Source organism: Meleagris gallopavo, chromosome 4 (genome assembly GCF_000146605.3).
Source record: "Meleagris gallopavo isolate NT-WF06-2002-E0010 breed Aviagen turkey brand Nicholas breeding stock chromosome 4, Turkey_5.1, whole genome shotgun sequence".
Lineage (NCBI taxonomy): Eukaryota > Metazoa > Chordata > Aves > Galliformes > Phasianidae > Meleagris > Meleagris gallopavo.
This window is the reverse complement of record NC_015014.2, coordinates 56,228,557-56,243,278: the sequence shown is the minus strand read 5'-3', so window position 1 is coordinate 56,243,278 and position 14,722 is coordinate 56,228,557. Positions and strand designations below refer to the sequence as shown.

Genomic DNA, 14,722 nt, shown 5'->3' with positions numbered 1-14,722 from the left:
ACCACTTCTGGAGAGTGGAACACAAAGTGCCGCATTAGCAATACCCTTCACTCCAACACCTCAGGTATTGCCTCTGAATTATTTTGATTCCTAAGCGAACAACATCAGCATCGTGTACACACACCAAAGGCAGATATAATTCCCATATTCAAAAGCCCAGGCATTACAATTGAATTGTAAAAACAAAGCAACAAAAGCTCCCAATACACGGATCTGGGCCATCTCCTGGCCTTACAGCTGTTAACTGTTATCCTTTCTCTGTACGGTAAACTCTGCAAATTTACCAATTATGAACACCAACAAAGAAATATTGACACTGTACTTTTTCTTTTTTAAACAAATATTACAAAATTGAATTTATTGAGTTTCACACAAGATGCACTTATAAAATTGATACAGAATGTCATTCAACAGAAAAAAAATGAAAACAATTCCAAGCTTCCTTTAGCAATTGCTAAATAATTCAGAAATAAGATACACCAAATTGACAGATAATCTGAATTTCAATATGTGAACATCTCCAATTAGTATAAAATACATCAAAAAGTATGGATTTCACATGTTTTTCCATAACAATTTCTTTTTTTCCTTCCCTGAACAGCCACCAGACTTTGGCCACCGCATCATCCACTCTCGATAGGAGCGGAGAGGTTGACAGACCACAGCAAGAAGTTTCCAGCAGAGCAGACCACACTAACCTGTATGGCCAAGCTACCTCATTACCAGGTCTGCTCAGATACCTCACAATTCTGCACTGTTATCTCCATTTTGCTAAACAACAGTAGTCCTGCAAGTTACAGGGAATAGCACATACATTATACTCACATTTTATATTCATCAATCAAATAAACTCCAGCTTTTCCACGACAAACTGTGAAACAGTGAAAGGTAAATGTTGTCATAATTTGTTCAGCACTGAAGTATTTGTATGATACTTTTCCTTGGAAAGCAAACTGGTGCTTACTTAAATACCTGGAAGGCATTTGAAGTTAATGCTGTGTTTTAATAACAACGTGAAGAATTTACCATTAACCACAGGGTATCTTCTGAGGCCTAAATTTTGATAGGAAATGCATTTCATTCTTGGTTTCAGGTTTCCAAATTGTCTTCCATCAACTCTCCCACAACTGCTCCTTACACCAAAAAGTAGGATGCACTGTAAAACTTAAATGCACTTTATAAAGTTAATCTATGTGAGTTTGCCTAAAACCAATCCTTTAAATGGGTAATTCTGATTTGATTGTCAGTATGTGCTTTTACAAGCATATTCTCAGGCCATCTTTAAAGATGCCATCTTTAGTAGTTAAACAAAATAAAAAAAAAAGACAGTGTAATATACTTTTCTGTTGCATCAGTGCCATTCATACAATCCCAAATAACAGTCATTCCTCAACATATACATGTACTCCCCTTTATTTTTTTTTTCCTACAGCAAGAAAAAAATCCTGAGCTTTTAAAAATACTTTTATAAATAATTTGTCTTGCAGGACACACAGCTGAACACAACAAATGATTATACTTCATATTTGCCCAGTTAAGCAGGACCTTCATTATATTTTGTATCTGAGATCTTTCCTGGGTGCTTGGTACTTAGATAAAATAATATGCAGTAAATCTTTTATTTAACAGCAAATTTTTATTCTGATTAATTCAGATATACCTTGAAAAGATTTTTCTGTTGATAATAGCTATCCTGACTTAATGTTTTATGTGCCAATGCTGAATGTTGAAATAAGCACAAATACTGAATTCTCTTTGCAGATGTTTAATAAAACAAGATAACTGGAAAGGCAAGCTTCCTGTCATGCTGTCATACACTTCCAGGAGTATCTTTACACTGGAAGAACCTTCACAAAAAGTAGTATGTTCTGGAAGCATGGTTTCATAATGCAGAACAGGATTATGCTTTTTTCCCCAGTCTATTTTCCAGAAAAGTGATACTGCAGCTCTGCCACCAGGCTAGAGACTCATGATCCACCACATTTTCCAAGAGGCAAGTTAACCTGACCTAACGCCAAGCCAGGATACCTGTAGAAAGAAATTAGTATTTTTTTTTTTTTCCATTAATAATTTAAGTTTTTAAATAAATATTTATGTGCCTTTTTGGGCAACTGTCCATTCTGGTAGCATCTTCTGTCCAACAGCTCAGTATCCTCAGCACATTGATTAAAAAAAACTTAGTCAATTCTGTTTCCACAAATAGTAAACCTGTCTATCTCCAACAAGTCTTTCTTTGAAGACCTATGTTTTAATTCTGAACTGTCTTGGCTTATATCTTTTTCTTCTCCATCAGGAGTTGTCAGGAATTGATCAGAACTGCTTGTTACAAGTAAAGATGGCAGACTGTCCTTCTGATGCACAGGCTGACTGGTAACTGACGTAGATCCATTTTCATCTGTGGAAAACCCTGTTGGAAGAAAAGACAATTACAAAGATAATCATGAATTTAGCACAGATATACTGACACACCTTTAACACTGAAGTTCATCCAAAGCAGTCCTGAAAAAGCACAATCTAACAAAGAAGCAGATACGACAAATGTTTTGTGGAAGTCAGGTAACTACTAAGCCACCATCTCTTCTTAGTTTTAACATAAGTAGAGCGATGAACAAAAATGGTTTTTTTCTAATATGGTAAAGGATAAAAACTGAATTCTAAAGAAGTTTAGATAAGGAGCAAGAACATAAGCAGATGTTTTATTGAACTCTTTTGTATGTTGCAGTAAGTAGCCAGAAGTCTGACTCTGCATCCTCGTGCAGTCTATTTTTGTTTGCTTCAACAAGAAGATTTCTGACAGTCACTGTATGAGTCATACAACTACTCTCTACTGAGATAAATAAAAGGAATCTCTGTGGAATGAATTAGATGTGCCTAATCCTCTACATATGTACAGTAAACCTGGTTTCTCTTGGGATGATTATTAAGTGACTCATGCAGAGCTACAGACTTCAATAGCAAAGGATCTTAAAGCAGTACTACTAGAGCTATTTTTATTCCTGCCTCTTATTTCAGTGGAATTGATCACTGGTCCTAACAACTTAAGATACTTAATGAGTAATAGCTGTGTACTATTTCCACCTTTTGTTAAACATAAAAAAAATAGTAAAATGCATACACAAGTAACAATGAAATCAAACTTCCTTATTCACTCGCCCCTCATAACTGAGTATCTAAAGGAATCTAAAGAAATCTGACAAATGTTGGGAGTGCTGCAAAATGGTCCAATGAAAAATTATTTGACAGAATGGCAGCTCTGTGCAAATTATTCACTCAAAATAATTACTACAAAAACTTTATTCTATATAGCTCTACACAGTATATCCTATCTACTGCTTGAAGGTAAAAGATTACCCCTCACAGTATTATGCTAGTCGAAGTTACTAAGCTTGCCTCAAAAAAGGGGAGAAGTGGTTCCAATGGTAGATCTTTGTTATAAAGGTATTTTTCTACTCAAGAAGCTTCTGGAGAAAAGCTGACTTACATTATAGGCTGATAGAAATTAGATTCAGTTAATTTATTCATTATCTTACACTTATTCTAGTAAGAAATGAGTAGAGAGAATATATGGAAAAAACTTGGTAAGCAAGGCACAAGGATTAATCAATATTGCAGAGTTCAGCAGTAACGATACAGACACACAAGCTGAGGAAGGTGAAATCATTCTTGAACGTAATTGAGGTTTCTAATACATATAGAGATGCAAGAGGGTATGAAACACTGAAAAATGTCTGAAAATTGAGCCTCCCCATCACTTATGGAAGTTAAGGAAATCCAAATAAAACGAACTGAAGTTTTTTAGTTGCTACTTTTAATTATAAATTTGAGGAAACAAGCATCTCTGCTGACTGACCTGGTAAAATTCCTGCAGTTTCAGTTAAAAATACTCTTCAAGATTGATTTACTGCAAGTTTAAGGGTCACTCTAAGCACAGCTTATTAAACCTCATATCCAAGTGCAGTCTTAGAATGTTTAATTAAAACATCAGCATCAGTATGATACAGTTCTCCAAAGAAAGGCAAAAGGCATTCAGACCAATTCCTATCACATTCTTTTACACTGAAACTAAAGCAGCTCTATGATTTTAAGCTATTTGGAAATGATACACCATGTTTCAGCCTGATGTCACTTGACACAGCTGAGATAAAGGGAATCGTAACCGAAGCACTGACAGATTATTAACTCTGCTACTGCTGGCAAGATACTCTGATGACTTACATTTCAAGCTGTTCAAGTCTTTGGCAAGCAAAAGAGTGAACACAATAAACACCTGACTGTTAAGATCTCTAGGGCTCTCACCAAACTCTACACAGAAGAAGATATACAATCCAATTCTGCTGACTGAAACAATGAGAATTTCTGTTTTCTTCTATAACTTATCACAGGAATATAATGTAATGCCTCACACCAATTACTTATCAACCACTAATGCTGAGGACCTATATGTGGAAGCAACGCTGCACATGCTTAAAACAAAGGTATGTAAAGACAAGCTGAAATTCCTGTTTAGATTTCATAAAGTTTTTCATTCATGTGTTCATTAGAATTGTAAATAGTTATGTCTATGCTGCATCACGCTTTACATTAATTTCCATAATGAATGGAATGTTTCTTTAAGCTTCAGCACTACCAGAGATTGAATGTAAATATTTACTTGTGTAGCACTGTCATTTTTTATCACCTCCATTGTATCAGGGTAGGATTAGGGTAGTTTTTTTTTTTTTTAATTAGAACGGAGAGTATTTACAAGCAAAGGATGATGCATGAACTAAAGGTAATACATTCTACTTGCAGACGTGCTTACACCTGTGATACTGTACAATTAATTGGTCCGGTAACAGAGTGTGTGGCAAACAGCAGCACACATCTACTTCAATATTGGATTTAGTTTGAAAATTATTTTCATTACAGCTGAAAACAGAATGAGACATTCAAGCTTACCATGGGTAGATTTAAACATGCTTTGTGGTTTGCCAGCTGGCTTCCCTGCAGAGGCACTCGGGACAGGATTGAATAATTTCTCCTCCATTTTTGCTTCCTTTACATACTGACATGATTTCCCCAGCAATACAATGCTGTTAAGGACTTTTAGGGATATTAACCTGGATAAATAAAAGGATTTAAATAAATACATGCATTGTCAAGTATTATTATATTAAAATAACTGCATATCATTAGTGTTATCTTGGAACAATTAGCTGAGAAATTAAATCCTTAAATAGTAAGATCAAAAGTTAATTTGCTTTTCTTAATATTTTGTTTCAGGTTCAGCGCATAAAAATAACTTCTCTCCCTCAGAAGACATCTAGAAGAAAACATCAAGTTTTATAGAATGACAGGAAAGGCTAAGCCATTTAGTGCATCAAATATTTTAACAAAGAATTAACAAGGGCTCTCAGCAGAGGAAGTCCAAGATAATTGCGTTACTGCCAAGTCTGTAACCTTAAGTGTACTCAGACAATGACTGGAAGCGGACTTGGAAACAAGATGACAAATATCCAGCATCCCTAAATTACAGATTTAATCATTCAAAGTCCTTTTTGGTATGACAAAAGACAGCTCATAAATTTCAGCAAAACCAAGGGGCAGCATCACATTCATGGCAGTACAGAGCAGTTGATGGCAGATTCCTTTTCTACTATCAATAATTTGTAGCATGGATTTCAGTACAAATCTGAGAATCTGTTTATTATGAGCACTGCTAACAGACTAAAAGGAGGATGTGAGAATAAGTGAACGTTCACAGATGAAAATCCATAGAGTGGTTTGACTGCTTAATCATTAAGTAGCCAAGCACACTTAAGCAGCATCATCATCATCTCTGACTGCGTTAATGTAATCACAGTTTGTCAAATACAGAAAACGAAGTACATCACGTTAAGGAAATTTTATGTAATGCATTTCTTTTTAGAAGAAATTTAGAGAAATGGAAGAAGAATGTAGACCATTTCAGTATTGAGAAGAAAAATTTTAGTATCCAAGCAACCACAATTATCTTATACAAGCTGAATAATATGACTCTATAATTTATTTGGTTATCAGGACAGATTTTGTAGAAATAGAGTTGAGAAGTTCTCCTATTTTTTTAATCTATCCTATTGCGTTTAAAACTTAACAAAAGTTTAATCCTACATTTGTTTTTTTAAATCTAATGTATGCTTTTGTCCAGAGACAGTAGGTGTTTATACCATGTTTTGAAGTAATGATGGAAACTAGAATGCGTTCTCACTTTTCAATAAGGAAAAAATAAAACCTCAAATTTACTTATTCTTGTGGAGTAGAAGTTTAACTTTCTAATTATAGGCTTGAACACAGCCCAACAAAATGGTAACGGTCCAAATCTCTAAAGAAAGCCCTCATTGTTGCCTCTTTCCCCATTCTACAATTCTCCCTTGTTCAACCAAATGTACTTGTCCTTGACTGCATACTACAGCTTCCCACAGACTAGCAACTATGCCTTCAAAGAACAGTGTTTTATCCTGTATGTTAATCACTGTACTTTTTTCTTTCCTCCATCTTCCTAGCTACAAAGACAGACAAAATTCCAGGACAGGAGCAGTGGAACGGTAGAAAAAAACAAAAACAAAAACAACATTCTGCAGTATGAAGGTGCTGAGCTTAGTACATCACAGCATGAATGTGATGATCAGGGGCTAGTGCTTTAGGGGGAATATAATGTATTCTGGGGAAAAACTTCAAGTATGATGCTTGATAACTTCCTAGCTATCCTACATTAAAAAGAAAGGTCACTACACTGATGTGCCCTGGACACATCAGACTGAGTTCCATTTCTATTGGCTATCGAGGTTACAGTAGATCTAAGAGTTTATCTACTTAAAAAAAAAAAGTGAAGTCATCCTATATTTTTCATAAGGAGCTGTAAAACAGAAATCTGCTCTTCCAAAGTATCCCTGAAGAACTTCTGCCCTAGATCTAACAGTCTTTCTTCCTTTTGTAACAAACACAACCAGGTGGAACACTGGAACACACTGCTATTCCCACAATGCTATAGGCAAATACGAACAGTCATCCTGTCATAACACACATGATAATTCACAGCATATCCAGAACTTCTCTGCACTGCAGGAATTTGAATTACTTTTTGGTCAATTTTAGGAGGAGCTGACTGTTCCAAATCAGTCAGTACTGGGAGACAACAAATGCTCACACAGTTCAGCTTTCCTAGAAACTGGCCACCACCACAGTCTGTACAGCATGTACCTTAAGACAAGCAGACTAGACTGGATTTAAAGTATAACTAAATGCATCTCAGAATTGCATGCAGAGCAGTGAGCATTTAAGGATAACACAAGTGTAAACTGACAAGACACTGAAGGGATAAATGCAGGTCAGTGATTTTATATAAAAATTCTAATTGTGACAGGACAGAATATTCCTTAGCCAAGATTTCTTACTGGCCCCAACCCTCCTAGAAAGATATGCCTCAAATCTTGCACTTGCACTTATATGTATAGCAGCTACATAACAAGAAACCACACATTTAACAACCAAAAACAGAATTCAGGCTCTGCTTTGAGTGCTTAAAGTGCTGGGCATACTGCATCTCCAATTCTTCTTACAAGAAGTTTCATCCCTTCAAATTCAACTTCTCCGTTTATGACAAGAAACAAATGCCACCCCACTGCATAAAATTCCTTTGGCTATCTTTCCATTCATTATTTTCACTATTTAATTGCTTATTGAAGGCTAAAATCCTCAAATACACTTACTTAGGGACTAATCTTTTTCCAAGCTTAGCTTGTTAGCAGAAGCATTTTACACATTCCTTTATTCAACATAAATGGAGTTTATATGTATGGCCAGATGTATCAACAGAAGTGTTTTTTTTTTTTTTTTTACCACATCTGATTACATAATGCTAAGTACTTTCTGATTGTGTGCTTTTACTTACCCACAGTAGAAGAGCACAACACAGACATAGGCTAAGACTCCTTGTACTTTTATTGAGCTTGTTACGACTCTCATGAGCTGTTTTAAGGATAAAAGTTAAACAGTTACAGCATGCAGCATACAATTAACAGAATATTCTAACAAACTGCATATTGGGTAAACACAAGACAAAAATAGGAAAAAAATGTTTTAATAGTAATTTATTCTAACATTCCCCTTGACAGTGCTGACTACTCAATAATTTGGTTTAAATAAATACTGTACCAGCATCTAGATACAACTCTGCTTTAGCAGAGTTCCCTACAAAGGGAAGAGGATAGACTTAAGACTACATATTAGGAAAAAATTCTTTACTGTGAGGGTGGTGAGACACTGGAATAGGTTGCCCAGAGAGGTTGTGGATGCCCTCTCCTTGGAAGCATTCAAGGCCAGGCTGGATGGGGCTGTGAGCAACCTGGTCTAGTGGGAGGTGTCCCTGCCTACAACAGGAGAGTTGAAACAAGTAAGGGTCCCTTCCAACCCAAACCATTCTATGACTAGTGCTTATTAGCACTAGCAATGATTTCCAGTAAGATAAATGAAAAAGCATCCCTAAAAATCAAGAACCAGAAAGTGACTTAATAATCAAGAAGTGCTGATGTGGTAAAAGAATTACAGTGTTTCACAATATATGAACATTATGAAAACAAACTTGTTTTGTGGACTAGGGACATGAATCCCAAGTTAAAATTACAGAAGATCCTGAATTCTGTTTTTAATGTCAATATTTCACAGTTAGAGCTCCAACTCAGCAAAATGCTTCCGTTTGTATTAAAATCTGTTACTACCAAGGATAACATTGAATTAACTTGAAAAAGGCATTTCAATTCTCTCTGGATGCGCTTTATTAACTTTTATGATTATAGTTTTTTTTGTTTTTTTTTAAATCCTGGCTAAGAAACAGGCAAAGCTTGTAAATAGTATTTCCCCTCCCCCATCTCTACAGAAAACATAACATTTAAAATTCATTCACACAGACAGTCTTCAAGGGAAATCATGAATTAACATATTTGCTTGCAAAGTAAGTACGTGCTCCCACTACCATAACTGCAGCTTGTCTACACGTGCATAGGGTAAAGTTACAGCAGCTATTTACAGAAAACACTGTGTAATAGTTAATTCAGCACAGACAGCACATGGATGCAATTGCAATAACAAATGGTTTCATTTTATATGTGATGAGGTCAGCTCCTTCAGCGCCACATACTCAAGAACAGCTCAGAAGTAAAGTGCCCCCAAGAAAACAGCTACTGAACATAGCATTACAGGGACAACAACAACAAGGACTCCTGTAAGAACCTAAAAAGCCCAGCGCATTACTGCTAACCTTCTGGCAACAAGCTGCTTTGACTTTTCTGAATGAATGAACAGGATACTTGCCAAAAGGAATAATGTTTAATAACCACAGATGTACTTTAATTCCGCTGCAGCAATCCAAGTGCTGATGAGTTCTACAAATTTAATATGTATACAACTTTTTATGAAAGGCTGATACTCACTGTCACGTTCGTGAAGCTCTAACTAGTATGCAGTACAACTTATACTGAATACTAAGTAAATCTTGTAGCATCACTTCAGTTATTGAAGGAAATTGTTCTGAAAACATCAAAATGAGCTAGCCATCTCACAAGCATATTCTCAATAAAGATCTTACAGAAAACGGATAGGAAAGGTACGACTTACTAAAACAGCCAGTGGAAGAGGAATAAAACCCATTCTTCTAGAAACAGAGTCACTATAATCTGTATAAGCCTGGAAAAAGAAAAAAAAGAAAAAAGGAAGAATAAGAAACTATGCATGCAAAGGACTGGTCTCGTTTTAGCTTGTACATCCTCTACATCAGAATCAATCTATACTGACAAACACAATAGTGGTATAAAGTGTACAGATTTACATTTTGAAATGCAAACGCAGATATCTGTGCTCACAGACCAAAAAAGTAATACTATCGTGACCAGTAAGATCAGCTTCAGCCATCTAAATATTCCACTTGCTATTGATAATACAAATCTCTAAACAGTTAGGACAGTGAACCTAACACACTGCAATATCTCACCTGTACACTGTTTCAAGCTTAGAGACCTCTTTATACTAATTTGACTTTGATCCTCAACTATTACAAAGAAAAACCCGTATGAGGGATAAAAAGCCGCTATCACACCATTAGTTTTAAAGCATTCTAAAATACCTATATTAACTTGGGGTAACTGCCTTAGAACTCTTTAAAAATGGTTACATTCGCACTCTCAAAGCACAACTACTCTGCATGAAATCCTTAATGCAGGATTGAAAGCCATGCTGAAGTCGGATTGTATCACAAAGGCACTCATTTTGCATAGAAGATCATCCAGAGAAGGAATAAAGTATTCAGAACTAAAAAACACTTTTTCTATTAATAAGTTATTGGCAATTAATTGCTTGCATGGTATCTAACTTCTGTATTAGCTATACCTAATACATTCCTAACAACAGCAATTGAACCTATCCAGTAAAACAACCTGAATTAGCACAAACAATCAAGTTAACAAATAGAGCATCCATCCAGAGCACTCATGAATAGATTGAAACTCATTCAAGAAAGGTGTGCTGTAAACAGCACATCAGAAACAGTTCTCATGAAAAACAGAAACAATGTTTTGTAAAAACCCATGCAACAGTACTAACATACATGGTACAAATATCCACATACTAGCTACCTGCATAAGCTGATTAGGTATACCTAAGTATTCATTCCAATATCTCATTATATCAATTAAAATCGTTAATAAAAGAAAAAAAATGCCTTCATTTTCAGGCTTACATTTTTCTGTCGACTGCTAACAAGGTCAAATGCAAGACTGGCTCTGTACTCACTGTAGACCTGGAAAAAATCCAGCACATCAGATGCGTGATTAATGCATGAGCATACTCTACAGAAGCAACAGAATTATTAATAAAATTTCTGTAAAATTATAAACATTTACGTACAGACCAAAGGAGTCAAACCCACTAATCCTGAGATTTAGCTGCGCCCTTCAACAGATAAGCCTGCATTTCTATAGTAAAGTAACTTACACATATATATAACAAATAAGACTGCAATGCTTTAGGAATTGAGTGAGACTTTATAAAGCATTTACTGAATTTGAAGACAATCAGCACCACAAAGTATGAGGAATCACATTTACTTTTCTCCTTGATTGTTTTCAAGTACATGAAGGATAGCAGTGAGATCAAATTAAACAAGTGAGCAAGCTTACTTATATACTAAGCAAGTGATCCCATGAAAATAAGAAATATATATCAAAATGATGAAGGAAACTTTCTCTTTTTAAAACAATCCTATGCATTAAGACAGAAAAGCACTGATTTTAAGGATAACTTGTAGTGCAACATGCACAGCGGGTGCTCAAAACTTCTAACAAAGTCTGACCTAGCAAACACAAGCCATTATATCTTCATACAGAAGAACTGCCAGGTTCATTAAATAAACCTTGCAGAAGTGTTACCTACTGTCCTCCACATCCCAAGCTGTGTCAGCACACTGAAGCATACTAGATTTGTGGCTGCCATAACTTCATTATTTCTCTTCTCTAAACTTTCTACATGAAAGCAGGACATCCATAAATGCCTCTGGTATAAGGGAGCTTATCAAGTACATCTATTAAACTTGTTTCCATAACATACAATGTAGCTATTATAGGGATGCTGAAAATGATAGCACTTCAAGTTTTGACCTCATTTCCTGAAAAGTGGTTTTAACAGTGAAGAAATGCTAACATCTTTTCACTAATTTATCAAGCACATTTGAATTCACACAATGCTCAGGACAAATGACCTGAACCATCATGCCACACTACACAAAAACTAATCTCATCTACTATCTCAAAGGAAGAACTACATAATATATGTTCTACGAAATTATAGGGCTGGAAAACTAATAGATAATCTGTTTCATTTTTGTGCTGCAGGAACAGTGGAAAATGCTTCTGATTTCAGATCCCACCTTTAGCATGCATGCAAGAACAGAAATTCAGCAGTCTTACAAAATCTGTTTTGTTTTTTTTTTTTCTAACTCAACTAGTGACCACTTCACAAAGTTACCTGCCAGTTACGTGAACTGTGGTTATTATGTGAACTGCTACACAATACTTTCAGAAAGTTCATGGATCTGGAACTGCTACTTTAGAAGCAGACGTGTTTCTTGCACACAATGAACTTCTGAAGAACTTTTAAAGATCAAAATGTTACCAAGCTTTCCCAAATTATACCTATGTATGGAAATAACAATTGTTACATTTTCTGTACTGGAATCGATTTTAATATAAAAAAACAGCAAACTAAACTTAAAATAGCGCTCAACATTCCAAACACAATACCTACATCTGCTGTGATGTCATTGAATTTTGTAATAAAGGCATGTTTCACAATATCCACCGCAATTTCTGAAGCAACCACCATGCAGACATCTGGGAATAACACCCAAAGATGATCTGAAGATTGAGAAGAAATAAGTCAGACCATTTAATTTGACTCCAGTATACAAAATGACAATCACAAGACTTTTGATCAACTGCCAGAAATCCTCAAGTGCCCAAAGCAGCGTCAGTAATTTACATCACCACTTAGCCTGTAGTGTGCCAATTCCCTTGAATTTCATTGCTCTTCTAGAAACTTATCAGTGCTATACAATTAATGCCACAACCAGGAGCCCTGACATTATAAAGCTTTATCTTGACTAGTCTGCCTTTACGCATACTGGATAGCACTTGCAGTTTGAACCTTGTAATGTACATAAATAACACTCAAGCAAAATACACCACATATATCCAGGCTCAACAGCATAAAAAATGTAATAATTTTATTAAAACCTACATTCTAGTCAATGTTAATTAAGTATTTAATATTTAATTATGAATTTCATTATATTATCAACAGTGTAGGAATTTATTGTTTTCCATTTTATTTTCCACTAATTTACTTACCTGGATTCCACGAGAACTGTTCCATATTTCTTAGACATACAATTAGTAGCAGCACATAATTGGTGAACCTCTCTTTTATATCTAGTTTAAAAAAAAAAAGAATGTCAACTCCAAACAAACATTTATCTACATACATGGATACGCATTCATTCTGTGGTTTTATTTACCACATTTTAGATTAGACAATCTTTCCCACAAACTATTTGATCAAATTTGAGAGGGGGATGCTGGAAACTTCACCACAGACAAAATTTCTGCATCAACCCCCCCAATATACTGCATCAACTCAGATTTCTCAACATAAAATTTTGCAACTTGCTACCACCTTTATTAGTAAGTTAAAATACAGTTATCTTTCTTGTTAACTTCCGTGCCTTCCTGGTCTAATCCAAAAAGAATTAGCACCTCCTAGTGCAGAAACAGAGACAAAACACTCACCCATGCTATAACTGGATCCACGATTAGAAAAAAGGCTTTCAAGCCAACTACAGAGCCTTATTTAGGAGATTTCTTCCGAGTCTTTTTTTTTTACTGCCACCTTGGCAGGGCTGGATGCTATCAACTCAGTTATTAGAATTGTAAGAATGCTATCAGAAAAGCAGGGAGACCTGAGAAAGAGTCTTATGATGTGACTTCCCAGACTAGGCAGGGAGTTCTTCTCGTTTAGTAGCCTAATTCTAAAAATGATCCATACAGCTTGCTTCACTTTTTTCTTCTTGCACATGTAATTTTAATAAGACTTTCATTCTTAAGCCAACAATTTCATGTCATCTTTACATTATTATTTATTTTAAAAAAGGTATTTCTGAAGCATCCCCATGACTGTCAAACAGTGTACATTCTGGGACCGCTGTCAGCACAGCATACTACAAGTTAACTTCTTGAAAATGCAGAAGACCTCGGGGGTTTAGAAGTTTGGATATCTCAATAGCATAACTTAGATTTTAAATTTGTATGCAACAAGCTATTGGCTGTGTACTAAGCCTGGTTCAGTATCTCAAGCAAAAGCCAGCCACTTGAGGAAATATTTTTCCCTCAAGAACGTTACTGTGTTCTTAAAAGTGAAATTCCATTTTTATCCCACTGAGCCAAAAGTAAAATGGAAGATCTAGAATTCAAGTCAGAGAGCTCACATTTATTGAAATAAAGCAGTTCTAACATTAATATTAAATAATAATCAGCCTCTTATTTCACATTTTCCCCGATTAGCACAGCCATACATACCACTATTTGACATTTGAAAAAGATTGTTCTTCTCAAACTTCTTGAAAACACTTCCTTTTATTTCAACGAACTGCAATTTTTAAAAGCAGTTATTTAGTTTTTATTTATGACAAACTGGTGTAAACAAATCAGACAATCAACATGAAAATAGACAATATGGTACACTAGAATGAAGGCTGCTGAAAAGATTTAAGATAGCCATAGAACAAAGTTATATACTCACGTTATTGGACATCATGATGGTAAGTAGTGATTTATTGTGAGAGTTAAAGGCCACGTTAAGGGTTGTTGCTTGAACCATTATAAGAATAGCATGCAGGACTGTAGATAGCAGGGTTAAGGAAACAGATTTGGAAATAATTCTTCTGCACAACAGCACTGAACAGTATCAAAATTGGTTTTCCTATTTTGCTACGAAGATAAACACAAAAAAGTTTTCACCTCTGTCAACCTCTGCCTTTTTGCAGCAGGACAGCATCTTAAATCTATGTAATATATCCAGACTGCTTTACAGCATGTAACAATTTGTATTTTTTTTTTCCCCCTGAAATACTTCAATCAGACAGGAGAAATAGCAACATTACCTG

At 35.3% G+C, this 14,722-nt stretch overlaps 1 protein-coding gene across 3 annotated transcripts in view; it reads right to left on the bottom strand.

Annotated features, from left to right (window-relative positions):
- Positions 1-580: 580 nt before the first annotated feature.
- Positions 581-14,722, bottom strand: part of TAPT1 (transmembrane anterior posterior transformation 1) — a 32,498-nt gene continuing 18,356 nt past the window's right edge. For all 3 annotated transcript variants that reach the window (XM_031553185.1, XM_031553186.1, XM_019614946.1), the window contains 9 exons: positions 14,359-14,456; positions 14,136-14,205; positions 12,912-12,992; positions 12,310-12,419; positions 10,748-10,807; positions 9,631-9,699; positions 7,910-7,986; positions 4,939-5,099; positions 581-2,407 (listed from right to left, as the gene is read on the bottom strand). In XM_031553185.1, coding sequence (XP_031409045.1) covers positions 2,178-2,407; positions 4,939-5,099; positions 7,910-7,986; positions 9,631-9,699; positions 10,748-10,807; positions 12,310-12,419; positions 12,912-12,992; positions 14,136-14,205; positions 14,359-14,456 — 956 coding nt within the window. In that variant the 3' untranslated portion in view covers positions 581-2,177. The remainder of the gene's footprint in view (positions 2,408-4,938; positions 5,100-7,909; positions 7,987-9,630; positions 9,700-10,747; positions 10,808-12,309; positions 12,420-12,911; positions 12,993-14,135; positions 14,206-14,358; positions 14,457-14,722) is intronic.